The sequence below is a fragment of the Rutidosis leptorrhynchoides genome, chromosome 3, assembly GCF_046630445.1.
Source record: "Rutidosis leptorrhynchoides isolate AG116_Rl617_1_P2 chromosome 3, CSIRO_AGI_Rlap_v1, whole genome shotgun sequence".
NCBI classification, from domain to species: Eukaryota; Viridiplantae; Streptophyta; class Magnoliopsida; order Asterales; family Asteraceae; genus Rutidosis; species Rutidosis leptorrhynchoides.
This window is the reverse complement of record NC_092335.1, coordinates 539,807,135-539,824,529: the sequence shown is the minus strand read 5'-3', so window position 1 is coordinate 539,824,529 and position 17,395 is coordinate 539,807,135. Positions and strand designations below refer to the sequence as shown.

The window sequence follows — 17,395 nt, the reverse complement described above, 5'->3', positions numbered from 1 at the left end:
TCGAATATACGCTGTCTTAGTCGAACGGGGGTTGTTTTGGGTTTAATTTTAAAAACCTATCTTAAACTTTGAATTAAAAGATTTCCTTTGGTGAAAATATATCCAAAATCCATGGTTAAACTCTAAGTGGAAGTATGTTTTTCAAAGTTCTTACGACGGATATGACTATCTTCTCTTATTTGATACCAAAGCTGTATTTTCGACTATAAACCTATACTTTTTTTGTTAATATTAATAATGTTGAGTTCGATATGAAACCATGGCAACTCGAATCACTCAAAACGGATTTGTAACGAAGAAATTATGGGTAAAACAAAATTGGATATTTTTCTTAATTTTTAGCTACGGACATGATTTATAAATATGGATGCTAACCTTATCCTAGCTAACTTACCTTGTATCCTACATGTATTTATACATGTCTTGTTCCCGAACTTATGGAAATACAATTTATAATAGCCGTGATTAAGTTCTACTACAATATATTATAGTCTTAATAAAGATCGTAAGGCACCATATATATATATGACTTGATCACCGTGGATTCGTATACAATGTTTTGACATATCATTTTGACTTCTTCTATATATATTATTGGAACAAACTATTAGACACCATTGGCAGTAATCTCGAGTTAGCTGTGGGTCGAAGTGGATTCCAAAATATTATATACTTTGAGTTGTGATCGAGCCTGAGACATGTATACAATGGGTCACGGATTGCTTCAGACAATATACATATTATGTGTCTTATTATATTAAGACAATATATTAAAGTGTTAGTGAATTCTAACACAATACACGCATTTATATTTATATATATATTTATACTGTTGGACTATTGGACTATTGGACTACGAACGTTAGACTACTAACAATGGACAATTAAAATTATCACAAATATCATAAGTATGGAATATTAATTATATATATATATCTTGACACAAGAATATTATTATTAGGTTCGTGAATTTGTCAAAAGGCCAAGTCTTATCACCATCTATTCAGAAATCATCACAAGTGAGTTATAGTCCCATTTTTACTATCTAAATTATTTTGGGATGAGAATACATGCAAAATTTATAAATGTTTTACAAAATAAGCACAAGTTCATGGAACTACATTCTACGATTGTTTTGTTATACCGGATATCTGTACTTATTATTATTATGCTTGGTAACCTAAGAATTAGTGAAAAACACTAATTGACGCGAATCCTAAAGGTAGATCTACGGGCACCAACCACCCCCATTTTCGAATAGTGAAAATGCTTTAGTACTTCGAAGGGTTCTTGTCATACATTTGAATAGTGGAATGTATGATGCCAGATATCTTAAGCGCTCTATGTTAAGGTCGGTTACCAAGCGACTCATCGTATGAATGATTTTTGCAGTTGTAATGATCCTGCGTATTTAATTAAATGAAATCTTGTGGCTTATTAAATGTTATGATTATTATATAAAAATTAAACCTATGACTCACCAATATTTTTGTTGACGTTTTAAGCATGTTTATTCTCAGATGAATATTAAAAACGCTTCCGCTGTCGTATTCCAACCCAAGGTCAAGATTTGGAGTCGGCATAGTTGTTTATATTGTTTAAACTTTCATTCGGAGTGTTGTTGTAATATATTTGATCATATTGTAATGGGCTGTGTAAAAACTTATTTATTTGTGGAGATTGTCTTTGATAGACAATCTAAATTATGTCATTAAGACCTTTATTCAATAATAATGGTTATGGTTGTTTTTAAAAACGAATGAAAGATTTGAAAAACGTCTCATATAGAGGTCAAAACCTCGCAAAGAAACCAATTAATATGAAACGTTTATAATTAATATGAACGGGGCATTTCAGTTGGTATCCGAGCGTTGGTCTTAGAGAATCAGAAAATTTTTCATTAGTGTGTCTAACTGATTTTTGATGCATTAGTGAGTCTGGACTTCGACCGTAATTGTTTTAAAAATGATTGCTTAATATAATTGTTGGAAACATAAGATTATTAACATATAAATATTATAAGATATATCATTCTCTTAACGTGCCTGCTATTATGTGATAGATGACTTCATCCGATCATATAAGCATCTCTAGTGATTCAGATTTCATTTACTTATCAAGTGATTCGGAGGCTGAGTCAAAGCATACGAATTATGAACCAACGGAAAAGTTAACTTTTGGTGCTACCATTAAAGTGGAAAATTGTTGGGAAAATTGGGAAGATTCACAATTGCCAGTAGAGGTTCCAGAAGAGGATCCAGAAGAAGATCCCGAAGAGGAACCCGAAGAAGAGGACCCTAAAGAAGTTGTGGAAATTACCGAACCACAACGTGATTTGGGAAAATCTTTGGCTGTTATACCCGATCCCAAACCTGATGAACCTATTATGACCCAAAATGTTTGTGATCATCCACCAGAACCACCTAAGAGACCAGTTTATAAAATGACCGCTCGTATAATGACTGTTGATTTTGCTCCCAAACAATTAGCCGAAAGAACCAATTGGGAGGAATTGGAAAAAGAACTATCCAAACGAAAATCCAAACGTTTGGCCGAGAAAGAAACAACGTCAACATCTAAGAAATCTCGCCATTCTTGAACCATCGGCAGCTATCCTGTATTCCATGCATTGTATAATATGTATTATATTGTGTGTTTAAGTTTGTAAGAAAATCCGCAATGTAATTTTCCTTATAATTGTATAATAATAAGAATAAGCATGGAAGGTTTATTATTATTACAACTTATTATTACGTAGTAACGTAATAACTTACCATAGTTTTTCATATTAGAATTTTAATAGTTAATTTGTGTGTTAGCTGCTAAGTATGAACATTATTATAGTTATAAAACGCTAATATGAAGAAAATACTTTTATAATAATAGGTTCATATTAAGTTACAAAATACTTTTTGGCTACTTCTAAAATTCTATATGATTAACTGAGTCGGCTATTTTTGAAGGAAATGGCTCCTCCAGCTACTAGACAACAACAATTGAACACAGAAGAACTTCAAGCTTTCGCTACAAATATGGCTGCAGTGGTGAATACAATGAACAACAATAACCAATCGGGTTCCAGTAGTGGAGGAAACAATGGCAACCGGGTAGGATGTTCCTACAAAGCTTTTATGGCCTGCAAACCCAATGAGTTTGAAGGAACTGAAGGACCCGTTAGACTAAAGCGGTGGACAGAGAAGGTTGAAGCCGTGTTCGCAATCAGCAACTGCGCTGAAGAGGATAAAGTTAAGTATGCCACACATACTTTCAGGGGTACTGCTTTGACATGGTGGAATACCTACATGGATTACGTAGGACAGAATACCGCCTACGCACTTCCATGGTCTGCTTTCAAGCACATGATGACGGAAGACTACCGTCCCAGAACTGAAATCAACAAGCTCAAGGCAGAGCTTAAAGCACTGACAACCCAAGGGTTAGATGTCACTACCTACGAGCGACGTTTCAATGAACTGGCTTTAATGTGTCCTGGAGCATTTGAGGACGAAGAAGCAAAAATTGAAGCATTCATAAAAGGGTTACCGGAACAAATCCAAGAGCATGTAGGTGCTAACAACCCTGCAACAATGCAGAAAGCGAGCCGTATAGCCCACAAATTGATAGGCCAAATTACAGGAAGGATAAAGAAAGAAGCGGCCGAGGAGGCCATAATGAAACATGGAAAAAGAAAGTGGGAGAAAAACAGTGATTAGGGTCACCAGTACAACAACAACAATCAAAATAACAACTACAACAACAATCGCAACCACCCCAACAACAACAATAATCGCAACAACAACCGCAATAATAACCGCAACAACCATCCCAATAATAATAACAACAATAACAATCCCAATCACAACAATAACAACAACAAACGACTCAACAACAATAACCCTAACAACAACAACAACAACAACAACAACAACGACAACAAAAGGCAAAGAACTATATGCCCCAGGTGTGATACGTTTCATCCGGAATGGTTTTGTAGAGAATTATGTATCAAGTGTAATAGGAATGGCCATATTGCGGCAAAGTGTGAAGTCTACGGACCAAATAGAAACAAAGGAGTAAATAATGTCGGAACAAATAATAACGACGTTGTTTGCTATGGATGTGGAAAACCGGGCCATACCATAAACCAGTGCAGGAATGGAAATAGGAAAGGCCGTGGGAGAGCCTTCAACATTAATGGGGAGAAAGCACAGGAAGACCCGGAGCTTGTTACGGGTACGTTTCTTATCAACAATACACCTGCTTATGTTTTATTTGATTCGGGTGCCGATAGAAGTTATATGAGTAGAGAATTTTGTACCAAATGAAATTGCCCGTTAACGCCTTTGGATAAAAAGTGTATAGTTGAAGTAGCAAACGGTAAACTAATTAAGGTTGATAAAATTTGCCGAAATCAAAAAATTAGTTTAGTTAGCGAAATGTTTGCAATTGATTTAATACTGGTGGAATTGGGAAGCTTCGACGTAATTATTGGAATGGACTGGATGTCCAAGGTGAAAGCCGAAGTTGTTTGTCATGAGAAGGCGATTCGCATTCCGAGAGAAAACGGATTACCCTTAATGGTGTACGGAGAAAAGGGTAATGCCAAATTAAATCTTATTAGTAGTTTGAAAGCGCGCAAACTAATAAGAAAAGGTTGCTATGCCATACTAGCACACGTCGAGAAGGTTAAAAAAGAAGAAAAGAAAATCGATGACGTTCCTGTTGCAAGAGAATTTCTTGAGGTGTTTCCGGACGAATTACCGGGACTACCTCCACACCGATCCGTTGAATTTCAAATAGATCTTGTACCAGGAGCCGCACCAATAGCTAGTGCTCCATATAGACTTGCGCCCACTGAAATGAAAGAATTACAAAGTCAGCTACAAGAATTATTAGAACGTGGTTTTATCCGACCGAGTACGTCACCATGGGGAGCTTCAATTTTATTCGTTAAAAAGAAAGATGGGTCTTTTCGCATGTGTATTGATTATCGTGAGCTGAACAAAGTAACCATAAAAAACCGATACCCTTTATCCCGAATCGACGACCTATTTGATCAACTCCAAGGTTCGAGTGTATACTCCAAAATTGACTTAAGGTCGGGTTATCATCAATTGAGGGTTAAAGAAGCCGATATACCAAAAACAGCCTTCAGAACTCGTTACGGCCATTACGAATTCATGGTTATGCCATTCGGTCTAACCAATGCACCCGCAGTTTTCATGGATCTCATGCACCGAGTATGTAGTCCATATTTAGATAAGTTTGTTATTGTCTTTATTGATGACATTCTTATCTATTCGAAGAATAACCAAGAACACGAACAACACTTGAGACTTGTATTAGAGTTGTTAAGAAAAGAACAACTTTATGCAAAATTCTCTAAGTGCGCTTTTTGGTTAAATGAAGTACAATTTCTTGGCCACGTAGTCAGTAGTAATGGAATCAAAGTTGATCCCGCCAAGATCGAAGCCATCAAAAATTGGGAAACCCCGAAAACTCCAACGCAAATACGTCAATTTTTGAGTTTAGCCAGTTATTATAGGAGATTTATTCAAGATTTCTCCCGAGTAGCCAAACCTTTAACTGCCTTGACACACAAGGGAAAAAAGTATGAATGGATTTCCGAACAAGAGGGTGCCTTCCAATTGTTGAAAAAGAAGTTGACTACGGCACCTATTTTATCGTTACCTGACAGAATGGAAGATTTTGTTATCTACTGTGACGCATCAAGATTGGGTTTTGGGTGTGTTCTTATGCAACAGAAGAAGGTGATTGCATATGCTTCTCGACAACTCAAAATTCATGAACAAAACTACACTACACATGATCTGGAATTGGGCGCCGTTGTTTTTGCATTAAAGATGTGGAGACATTATCTATATAGAGTCAAGTTTATTGTATACACCGACCACAAAAGTCTTCAACATATTTTAAATCAAAAGCAACTAAATATGAGGCAGCGTAGGTGGGTTGAGCTGCTAAATAATTATGATTGTGAAATTCGTTACCACCCGGGGAAAGCGAATGTGGTAGTCGATGCCTTGAGTCGAAAGGAAAGAGAACCTATTCGAGTAAAAGCTATGAACATGATTATTCATACTAATCTTACTACTCGAATAAAAGAGGCACAACAGGAGGTTTTGAAGGAAGGAATTTTTGGAAAGGAAATACCCAAAGGATTAGAAAAACAGCTTAATATTCGAGAAGACGGAACCAGGTATTTAGCTGAAAGAATTTGGGTACCAAAGAATGGGGATTTGAGGAAAGTGGTACTAGATGAAGCACATAAAACCAGATATTCAATACATCCCGGAGCAGGGAAAATGTACCAAGACCTCAAGAGAAACTTTTGGTGGCCAGGAATGAAGGCCGATATAGCCACATATGTAGGAGCATGTTTGACTTGTTCTAAAGTCAAGGCTGAACATCAGAAACCATCGGGTCTACTCCAACAACCTGAAATCCCAGAATGAAAATGGGAAATCATTACCATGGATTTCATTGCTAAGTTACCGAGAACCGCAGGTGGTTATGATATGATTTGGGTAATAGTCGATCGTCTTACTAAGTCAGCACACTTTCTGCCAATAAAAGAAGAGGATGGTATAGAGAAATTAGCACGATTATACCTGAAAGAAGTTGTTTCTAGACATGGTATACCAATCTCTATTATCTCTGATCGTGATAGCAGATTTACTTCCAGATTCTAGCAGGCATTACACGAAGCGTTGGGAACTCATCTAGATTTAAGTACTGCCTATCATCCACAAACTGATGGGCAGAGTGAAAGGACAATTCAGACACTCGAAGACATACTACGAGCATGTGTTATTGATTTTGGAAGCAGTTGGGATCGACATCTACCGTTAGCTGAGTTTTCCTACAACAACAGCTATCATTCTAGCATTGAGGCGGCACCATTCGAGGCACTTTATGGGAGGAAGTGCAGGTCTCCAATTTGTTGGAGTGATGTGGGGGAAAAACAGATTACAGGTCCAGAAATTATCCAGGAAACTACCGACAAGGTCATTCAGATTCAGCAACGATTGAAAACAGCCCGGAGTCGGCAAAAGAGCTACGCGGATGTTAGAAGGAAACCTTTAGAGTTTGAGGAGGGTGATATGGTTATGCTTAAGGTATCACCTTGTAAAGGTGTTATTCGTTTTGGAAAGCGAGGGAAATTGAGCCCAAGATACATTGGGCCATTCAAGATCGAAAAACGCATTGGGCCGGTGGCCTATCGACTTGAACTACCTCCACAATTAGAAAAGATTCACAACACCTTTCCTGTTTCGAACCTGAAGAAATGCCTAGCTATCGAAGATCTCATTATCCCTTTAGACGAAATTCAGATTGATGAGAAACTAAATTTCGTTGAAGAACCCGTCGAAATTATGGATCGTGAGGTCAAACGACTCAAACAAAGTAAGATACCAATCGTTAAGGTTCGATGGAATGCTCGTAGAGGACCTGAATTTACTTGGGAACGAAAAGACCAAATGAAGCTGAAGTACCCACATTTGTTTTCCGATATCGCACGTTAACTAGGTACTATTCTAAATTTCGGGACGAAATTTAATTTAACGGGTGTGTAATGTAACGACCCGGATTTTTCCGCTAATATATATAAGATTAATATTTACATAATTAAATGTTTCCAACATGTTAAGCAATCCAACTTGTTAAGACTTGTCTATTTGAAATGAATTTCATACAAACGTTTGGCCACCCAGTTTGTCTGACGATTCACGAACATCATAACGTGTAATAATTATTTAATGGAATATATATATATGGATATATATATTTATGAATTGATAAAATGATATTTAAGTATTTCATTAAGTATATTAACAATTGGTTATATATATAAAATGAGACTACTAACTTAAAGACTTCAAAACAATATATATATATATATATATATATATATATATATATATATATATATATATATATATATATATATATATATATATATATATATATATATATATAACGTTTTTCGACGTCTTAAACCCTAACTTAAACTAAATGTATATGTATTGTATTAAGATGTATTAATACACTTTTGAAAGACTTAAATACATATATCAACATAACTATACTCAACAAAGATAGCTATACTCATAATCTCATTCAACTCTATCAAGAATTCTACTCGTATTCATTCAGGATTTATACCCGTATCATACCCAGCTTCTAAACGTATTTACTATTGGTATATACATACCAAATCATTGATCTTAGCCGACCTCAATCAGTTGTTAGACATGTATAAACATGATGGAGACTTGTGGGAACCATTCTTTGTCATTAACCATGACTTATTTGTAACAAAACAAAACTATACATATCATATATCTATATCTATATTCACATGTGTATATATACACATCTCATTTCATTTACATCTTCATTTTAACTCACTCTTAAACACATACTCAAAGTATTCAGCAACCTTTCATCATATATCTCATAAACCACTTCAAGAACAAGCTTAAAACATCATAACAAGAATCATTCAAGAACATATCAAGATAACCTTCCAACATGAAGAAGTTTACTTCCAATCTTTCAAGCTAACTCAACAACTCTTTAGGATCACTAATTCTACTTTCTTTCCAGTAGATTTTCATCTTATAATCAAGGTAAGAATCATATATAAGCTTTAGTTCAATTCATATACTTATAACTATCTTATTTCAAGATAGAATTCTTATTCGAACTTTTGTTCATTTCATGATTTTACTTCAAGAATTCCAAGCCATCAAGGGTATCTTTGAATTCGAGATATTCTCCTTATTTTTCCAGCAACCTTGTTCATTTGATTTGAGGTAGTAGCCTTATTCATGATCTTATTCGATTCATATTCACATAGCTATCTTATTTTGAGTTATAACTAATAACAACAAGAACATAGTTTAGATTATTTCTAAACTTGTTTGCAAATAAACTTAATCCTTCTAACTTGACTTTTAAAATACTTCAACACATGTATTATGACAGTATGTCAAGCTAACATAAGGATATAAAACTTGTAAACATGAAGAACACCTTAAAATCGAATATACGCCGTCTTAGTCGAACGGGGGCTGTTTTGGGTTTAATTTTAAAAACCTATCTTAAACTTTTAATTAAAAGATTTCCTTTGGTGAAAATTCTTATTTTATATGGATATGAAATATATTCAAAATCCATGGTTAAACTCTAAGTGGAAGTATGTTTTTCAAAAGGGTCATCAAGATGTCGTTCTTACGACGGATATGACTATCTTCTCTTATTTGACACCTAAGCTGTATTTTTTACTATAAACCTATACTTTTTTTGTTAAGATTAATAATGTTGAGTTCGATACGAAACCATGGCAACTCAAATCACTCAAAACGGATTTGTAACGAAGAAATTATGGGTAAAACAAAATTGAATATTTTTCTTAATTTTTAGCTACGGACATGATTTATAAAAATGGATGCTAACCTTATCCTAGCTAACTTAACTTGTATCTTACATGTATTTATACATGTCTTGTTCCCGAACTTATGGAAATACAATTTATAATAGTCGTGATTAAGTTCTACGACAATATATTATAGTCTTAATAAAGATCGTAAGGCACTATATATATATATATATATATATATATATATATATATATATATATATATATGTATATGTATATATATGACTTGATCACCGTGGATTCGTATACAAAGTTTTGACATATCATTTTGACTTCTTCTATATATATTATTGGAACGAACTATTAGACACCATTGGCAGTAATCTCGAGTTAGCTGTGGGTCGAAGTGGATTCTAAAATATTATATACTTTGAGTTGTGATCGAGCCTGAGACATATATACAATGGGTCGCGGATTGCTTCAGACAATATACATATTATGTGTCTTATTATATTAAGACAATATATTATAGTGTTAGTGAATTCTAACACAATATACGCATTTATATTTATATATATATTTATACTGTTGGACTATTGGACTATTGGACTACGAACGTTAGACTACTAACAATGGACAATTAAAATTATCACAAGTATCATAAGTATGGAATATTAATTATATATATATATATATATATATATATATATATATATATATATATATATATATATATATATATATATATATATATATATATATATATATATATATATCTTGACACAAGAATATTATTATTAGGTTCGTGAATTTGTCAAAAGGCCAAGTCTTATCACCATCTATTCGGAAATCATCACAAGTGAGTTATAGTCCCATTTTTACTATCTAAATTATTTTGGGATGAGAATACATGCAAAATTTATAAATGTTTTACAAAATAAGTACAAGTTCATGGAACTACATTCTACGATTGTTTTGTTATACCGGATATCTGTACTTATTATTATTATGCTTGGTAACCTAAGAATTAGTGAAAAACACTAATTGACGCGAATCCTAAAGGTAGATCTACGGGCACCAACCACCCCCATTTTCGAATAGTGGAAATGCTTTAGTACTTCGAAGGGTTCTTGTCATACATTTGAATAGTGGAATGTATGATGCCAGATATCTTAAGTGCTCTATGTTAAGGTCGGTTACCAGGCGACTCATCGTATGAATGATTTTTGCAGTTGTAATGATCCTGCGTATTTAATTAAATGAAATCTTGTGGCTTATTAAATGTTATGATTATTATATAGAAATTAAACCTATGACTCACCAACATTTTTGTTGACGTTTTAAGCATGTTTATTCTCAGGTGAATATTAAAAACGCTTCCGCTGTCGTATGCCAACCCAAGGTCAAGATTTGGAGTCGGCATAGTTGTTTATATTGTTTAAACTTGCATTCGGAGTGTTGTTGTAATATATTTGATCATATTGTAATGGGTTGTGTAAAAACTTATTTATTTGTCGAGATTGTCAAGATTTGAAAAACGTCTCATATAGAGGTCAAAACCTCGCAAAGAAACCAATTAATATGAAACGTTTATAATTAATATGAACGGGGCATTTCAGGTATGAAAGAAATCTTTCGCTGTGCATTTACTCATTTTAAAGATATTACTTGGAGACATTCATGACATATTTCAAAAGACGTTGCATTTAAGTCAATTGAGTTCAAAAAGATTATTATTAAGTCAATGACAGATTAGTCATTCATATTACGAGAATCATATATCATTTGTATCGATAGGTTATATTTGGAAATGAGTTTGTCTTTTAAAGGAATGCAATGTTTGTAAAACTCGGCATATAGAGGTCAAATACCTCGCAATGAAACCAATTGTTATGAAACGTTTATAATCGATATGAACGGGTCATTAAACATAAGATACAGAGCTTGACTTTTTGTATGACTTTAAGATCTAATCGATGTTTGCTTATCATTTTCTATCTGCTGTCCGCTCTATTCAAACTTATGGTTTTTATGTCTTTTATTCACGTTTATGGTAAACGGTTATTCGATTGTATATGCTTTTCTGTTAAGTTTCTGTAGGCTAGCCAGATAGCGTATCATTAAATAGCTTAAGGCACATTTTAGCTACGCCACTAAATATTAGTCGTAGGCCACTTTTAAGTGTTGTTTGTTTTTTAAGATTTTTTTGTCTGAAGATCTGCGGATCATGTTTATAAAAAATATATGGCATAAAAGTATGTATGATGAATAGTGAAGACTGTCTATTTTTATATTTGTAAAATAATTTGATACTGTCTGCAACACTTAGAATTATATTTCTAGGTCTGCAAAATTGCAGATAAAATAAGACATTATTTTATCTAATGTTTTTAGAAAAATAAATAATCTGCATTAAAAACGTGTACGCAACATAAGACATTTAAGATTTTTTTTGGCTAGTTATTTTTATTTATTTATGGATATTAGGTAGGTTATAAGTTAATAATTATAATTAAAAATTATATTATACGAGTAATAATAAATAAAAGTGAATATGGAATGGAGGAGTTGATTGATATAGCATGGGTCAAATCACTGTTAAAAATTCGTAGAGGGGCGTGCGGGTATTAGCTTCCTTACAATACCCCCATTCCATAAAAATTGACTATCTTAGTGTACTTTCACGATTCTCCCCTCGTTTTAATGAACAACGGCCCGCCGATGGTCCGTCGCCGCCCACCACCAGCACCGCCCGCCGTGGTCAATTTAGATTCCAAAACTCCGCTGGTATGTTTGATTCTTTCTGTTATATTTGATTCTATTTAATTATTTATCTCTAGTCAGTTTTCGTAAACCTACCTTCTATCGCGTGTTCTACTGCCAAGTGATTTAGTCCTCTTAATTGATTAAATTATACCAAGTTATTGCCCAAAGTTTACAACTTTCTTAAATACAACTATATTCTGTATTCACCTTTTCATTTTTTTCTCTTATACACTTTATAATTCCTAATTAATTGATAGCATGTATTTGAGAATATGAGGAACTCTTGTATCCTTCTGAATAATGTAATAGTTACTTTACAATAGGTAAAATGTTTATGCTATGTTTAATTGCTTTATTTTTCTATTTCAGTGATCCTATATGACTGTTGATCATCTTCAAATTACAAACATACACCACCTATGTTAAAATGCTTATTGGGAAAACAATAAGCAAATAAGCACTTCACCTTCCAAATCTGTAGAACAATGCCTTCCCAAGCTGCAAGAAAAAACTTCAACTTTATCTCTGGTCATCACAAAGCAACTCATCATAACCGCACCAATTTCGATCTCCAAAAGTGGACCCCACAAGAATGTATCCCTACCGTTCCACCCGGACCCTCTGAGTCGCAACAGTTCTTTTCGGTCGCCCAAACACTATCACCGATCGCCCGTTACATTGTCGATTCGTTTAGAAAACATAAACATTGGGGCCCACAGGTGGTTGCTGATCTCAACAAGCTCCGCCGTGTCACCCCAAAACTCGTTACCGAAGTACTTAAAGTTCAGTCAGATCCAGTTATTTCCTCCAAGTTCTTCCATTGGGCTGGTAAGCAAAAAGGGTATAAACATGATTTCGCTAGTTATAATGCATTTTCTTATTGCTTGAATCGAAACAATAAGTTTCGAGCAGCTGATCAAGTACCCGAGCTGATGAATATGCAAGGCAAACCACCATCTGAAAAGCAATTTGAAATCTTGATTAGGATGCATTCTGATTCCAACAGGGGTCTTAGGGTTTACTATGTGTATGAAAAAATGAAAAAGTTTGGTGTGAAACCTCGAGTTTTTTTGTACAATAGGATCATGGATTCTCTTGTGAAAACGGGTCATTTGGATTTATCGTTATCAGTTTATAACGATTTCAAAAAAGATGGATTAATTGAAGAGGGTATAACTTTTATGATTTTGATAAAAGGGTTTTGTAAATCGGGTCGGGTAGAAGAGGCTATCGAGCTTTTAAACAGAATGAGGAAGTTGTGTAAACCAGATGTGTTTGCTTATACTGCAATGATTAAAATATTGGTTTCTGAAGGAAATTTAAATGGATGTTTGAGGGTATGGGAAGAAATGGTTAGTGATAAAGTACAGCCCGATGTTATGGCTTACTCGACTTTGATTACGGGTTTATGTAAAGAAAACCGGGTCGAAAACGGGTATGAATTTTTTAAAGATATGAAAAAGAAACGGTATTTAATAGATAGGTCTATTTACGGGTCATTGATAGAAGGATTTGTGAATGCTGGAAAAGTTGGATTTGCATGTGATTTGCTTAAAGATTTAATGGAATCAGGATACAGGGCAGATTTAATGATATATAATCATCTTATAAAAGGATTATGCAACTTGAAACATGTCAATAAAGCACGCAAACTTTTCATGGTTACAATCGATGAAGATCTTAAACCGGACTTTGAAACTGTTAATCCGATGTTGGTTTGTTATGCAGAGTTAAGAAATTTTGATGAGTTGTTTAAATTGCTTGCACAAATGGAGAATTTGGGTTTCAAAGTTATGGATGATCTTGTTAAGTTCTTTAATCTGATGGTAGAAGATAAAGATAAGGTTGTAATGGCTTTAGAAGTGTTTGATAATTTGAAATCGAAAGGTTATTACAGTGTTCCGATATACAATATTCTTATTCAGGCGCTTTATATGTTTGATGAGGTGCAGAAGGCGTTAACTTTGTTTCAAGAATTAACGGAATCCAATTTGGAACCTGATTTATGCAGTTATAGTAATGTGATATCTTGTTTTATTAAAGTTGGAGATATACACAAGGCTTGTTCGTGTTACAATAAAATAAAAGAAATGTCATTAATTCCGTCTGTTGATTCGTATGTCTCGTTGGTTAAAGGTTTATGTAAAGTTGGAGAACTTGATTCGGTTTTTATGCTTGTTCGTGAATGTTTAGCTAATGTCACAAGTGGGCCCAGAGAGTTCAAGTATTTTCTTAGAATTGTTCATATATGTAAAACTAATGATGCGAATAAGGTGATGGAAGTTATTGGTGAAATGGTGCAAGATGGTTGTGAGCCTGATGATGTCATATATTGTGCGGTTATTTCGGGTATGTGTCGGTATGGGACGATTGAGGAGGGTAGAAAAGTCTTTTTACGCATGAGGGAGAGCAAAATGCTTACTGAATCTGACATGGTTTTGTATGATGATTTGCTAATTGAACAAACGAAGAAGAAGACAGCCGACTTGGTTTTGTCGGGGTTGAAGTTTTTCGGGCTGGAGTCAAAGTTGAAATCAAAGGGCTCTAATCTTTTGCCAATAACAACGTAAATTCAGGTAAGAAATGTGTTTTCTTTATGATAATATTTTGTAAACAGTTGTATGCTTATTTTGGTATGCATTTTGGAAAAGTATCTTTTGGAGATATGTCACTTTATATTGGTTATTTGGGTCATAATTGAGTACTTGTATATTTAGTAATCGCAAGATACTTCAATATACTATAAAGCCTTGCAAAACGTTAGTCAGTTAGGAAAGTATTTGTATTTTTTATGATGTAACATGAAAATAGTAGTCTCATGACTATATAGAAAATTAAATAATGGTATTAATTATTTAAAAGACGACACCTAGCTTTAGTTTATATATTTTTGGGAAAACTAAGATTTTGTAACATCGTGTATATTTCGTTTTCCTGTTTCCAAAGTGTGTGTCTCGTAAAGGAAGGAGAAAATACCTCAAATGAAACTTCAAATGCATTACTTTACAGTGAATCATTTCAGGATATCAATGGTTATGCCCAAGAGCTGAATAAACTAGGCTGTTGGTATTATGACAGTCATATTACATACAAAACTTTTAATTAGGTAACTTATACATATAGTTTAGTTTGCGTTCACAATCAAGATTCACAACCATGCCTTATCATTTTATCATTTAATTAATATGTAACAGGTTCATCCGATAAGGGTCACCAACACCTTTCTGCTATGTGAGGATGACTCATCATGCCACTGATCGATTGTTGGTGGTCGCTCATCATGTCAAACAAAAAACAGATGGTAAAATTATGTAGATGATATTGTTATCACTGTGAATAATGTGACTGAGATTTAAAAGTTTGAAATGTTTCTTAAAACTACAACAACAACAACAACAACAATACCCAATCCCACGAAAGTGGGGTATGGGGGAGGTGGGTGTAGACAATCGTTCCTCGTACCCTAGATTAGAAGGAAATCACTACTCCACCCGCGGGTATAGAACCCGCGCCTAGATAAGGTCGTCCCTCCCTCTACTCTAGAGCAAAAGAGATTGCTTCCTAAAGGACCTCCGGCCAGAAATGCTCATAAGAACGAAATAGAGAGGGCAAATGATACGTACCTGTAAGAGTTATGTGCGCCTAGCAAGAAGCAACCATACACAATAACCATAAAAGAGAACACATATAGCAGTAATGCCCAACAGTAGGGCAAATATCATGAATAAAATAGTGCACATAACCATTTAATTTCAAGTAGAACATACAGACAAACAAAATAAAAACATAAATATATATGATAAAAAAAAACATTCTTGAAAAAACTAATTATATGATAAAAAAAAACATGGGAAAATTAAAATACTTACTTAGAATTGACATTCTTGAAAATAGCAAGGTATTTGTATGGCACAAAGGAAGTAGGTTTGTGTCTCATGTTAACCAAGTGACAAGGATTGTTGATTTTTGATATTACTAAATACCAAAAACTTGTTGGTAGACTAATCTATGTAACTCTAACTAGGGCTGATATATCTTTCCATGTTCACATTTTAAGTCAGTATATATGCATAAACCTCTACAATCACATATGTATTTAGCCTTTAGAGTCTTAAGGTATCTTAAATTTCCCCTGGCAAAGGTCTTCAAATTGTGAAGAGTAGTGGTTTTTCTTTACATGCTTACTTTGATTCTGACTGGGAAAACGGTATATATAACATGGTATTTAGTTTATTTTTCTATTTCTCTTGTCTCTTGGAAAAGTAAAGAATAAGCAACTATATCCTGGTCATGTGCTCAAGAAGAATATAAGGCCATAGCTACCACTGCTTGTGAAATAATTTTGTTGCATAATTTACTCAATGATTTGAATATCGTTGTTGATCTACCTATACCCTTGTACTGTTATACAGTAATAGTTTTGCTATTCAAATAGGTCTTTTATGGAAGAACTAGGCATTTCGAATTTAATGTTCATTTTATTAGAGAAAAGGTTTCTGCCGGTGTTATTAGAACTATAAAAACTGAATCTGCCAAGTAATTAGCGGATGTTTTAACAAAAGATTCTGTTTTTATCAAATGGTTTGGGTTTATTATTGAAATGTTCTTTAGGGGATGTTAAAAGTTATGTTACATTAATAAACTTACTATTGAATTTTGCTCATAGTTTATTTTTTGTTTCTAGAAACTAGAAATGTCCAAGTTTAAATATGTGACTTTATTTGTTGAAGGGCTGGAGTTGGCTTTTCTGGATTATGGAGTTGCTGGTGCTATTGGAAAGGAGGAAAGGGTCCAATATTGGAAGCTAAGGAATACAAGGATCTAATTTGATGTTTTCTAATTGATATAAACTAGTTGTGGAGCCCTCGCTTCACGCCGGGGCTCCTTTTTGAATGCGAGTTAAAAAAAAATCTTGATCTATTTTGTAAAAAAGAATTTTTTTCGACATCTAACATTGAAGGGTTATTCCTTTTGTGAAAGTTGCTTCTTTTAGCGTTCTTTTTTTTAATTAATTTAGTTGATATATTTTGTAAAAAAGAATGTTTTTCGACATCTTTTGGTAGCATTGAAGAGTTGTTCCTTTTATGAAAGTTGCCTCTTTTATAGGAAAAAAAAAGTTAGTTGATTTTTTTGTGAGAAAGAATTTTTTTCGACATCTGATCATGCATATTTTAACCGTGGGGTTTAATATGCCTGCTCAATACGTAAAGAGGGGTTTAAGGA

General features: G+C 33.9%; 1 protein-coding gene across 4 annotated transcripts; it reads left to right on the top strand.

The window, feature by feature from the left end:
* Positions 1-12,068: 12,068 nt before the first annotated feature.
* On the top strand, positions 12,069-17,130 carry LOC139898463 (pentatricopeptide repeat-containing protein At4g20740). 4 transcript variants are annotated; one of them, XR_011777015.1, is made up of 4 exons: positions 12,069-12,193; positions 12,542-14,748; positions 15,367-15,473; positions 16,903-17,130. XR_011777015.1 is itself a non-coding variant. In XM_071881197.1 (3 exons), the coding sequence occupies exon 2, from the start codon at positions 12,658-12,660 to the stop codon at positions 14,740-14,742; it is 2,085 nt and encodes a 694-aa protein (XP_071737298.1). In that variant the 5' UTR covers positions 12,069-12,193; positions 12,542-12,657; the 3' UTR covers positions 14,743-14,748; positions 16,903-17,130. The 4 variants fall into 4 exon arrangements, 3 of the variants coding, with proteins under 3 accessions (XP_071737298.1, XP_071737297.1, XP_071737296.1); XM_071881197.1 differs by lacking the exon at positions 15,367-15,473; XM_071881196.1 differs by lacking the exon at positions 16,903-17,130 and having other exon boundaries at positions 15,367-15,798.
* The last annotated feature ends 265 nt before the right edge of the window (positions 17,131-17,395 follow it).

What these genes read in the sequence shown, in the direction of transcription:
- LOC139898463 (XM_071881197.1), top strand. Translation starts at nt 12,658, where the DNA reads ATGCCTTCCCAAGCTGCAAGAAAAAACTTCAACTTTATCTCTGGTCAT.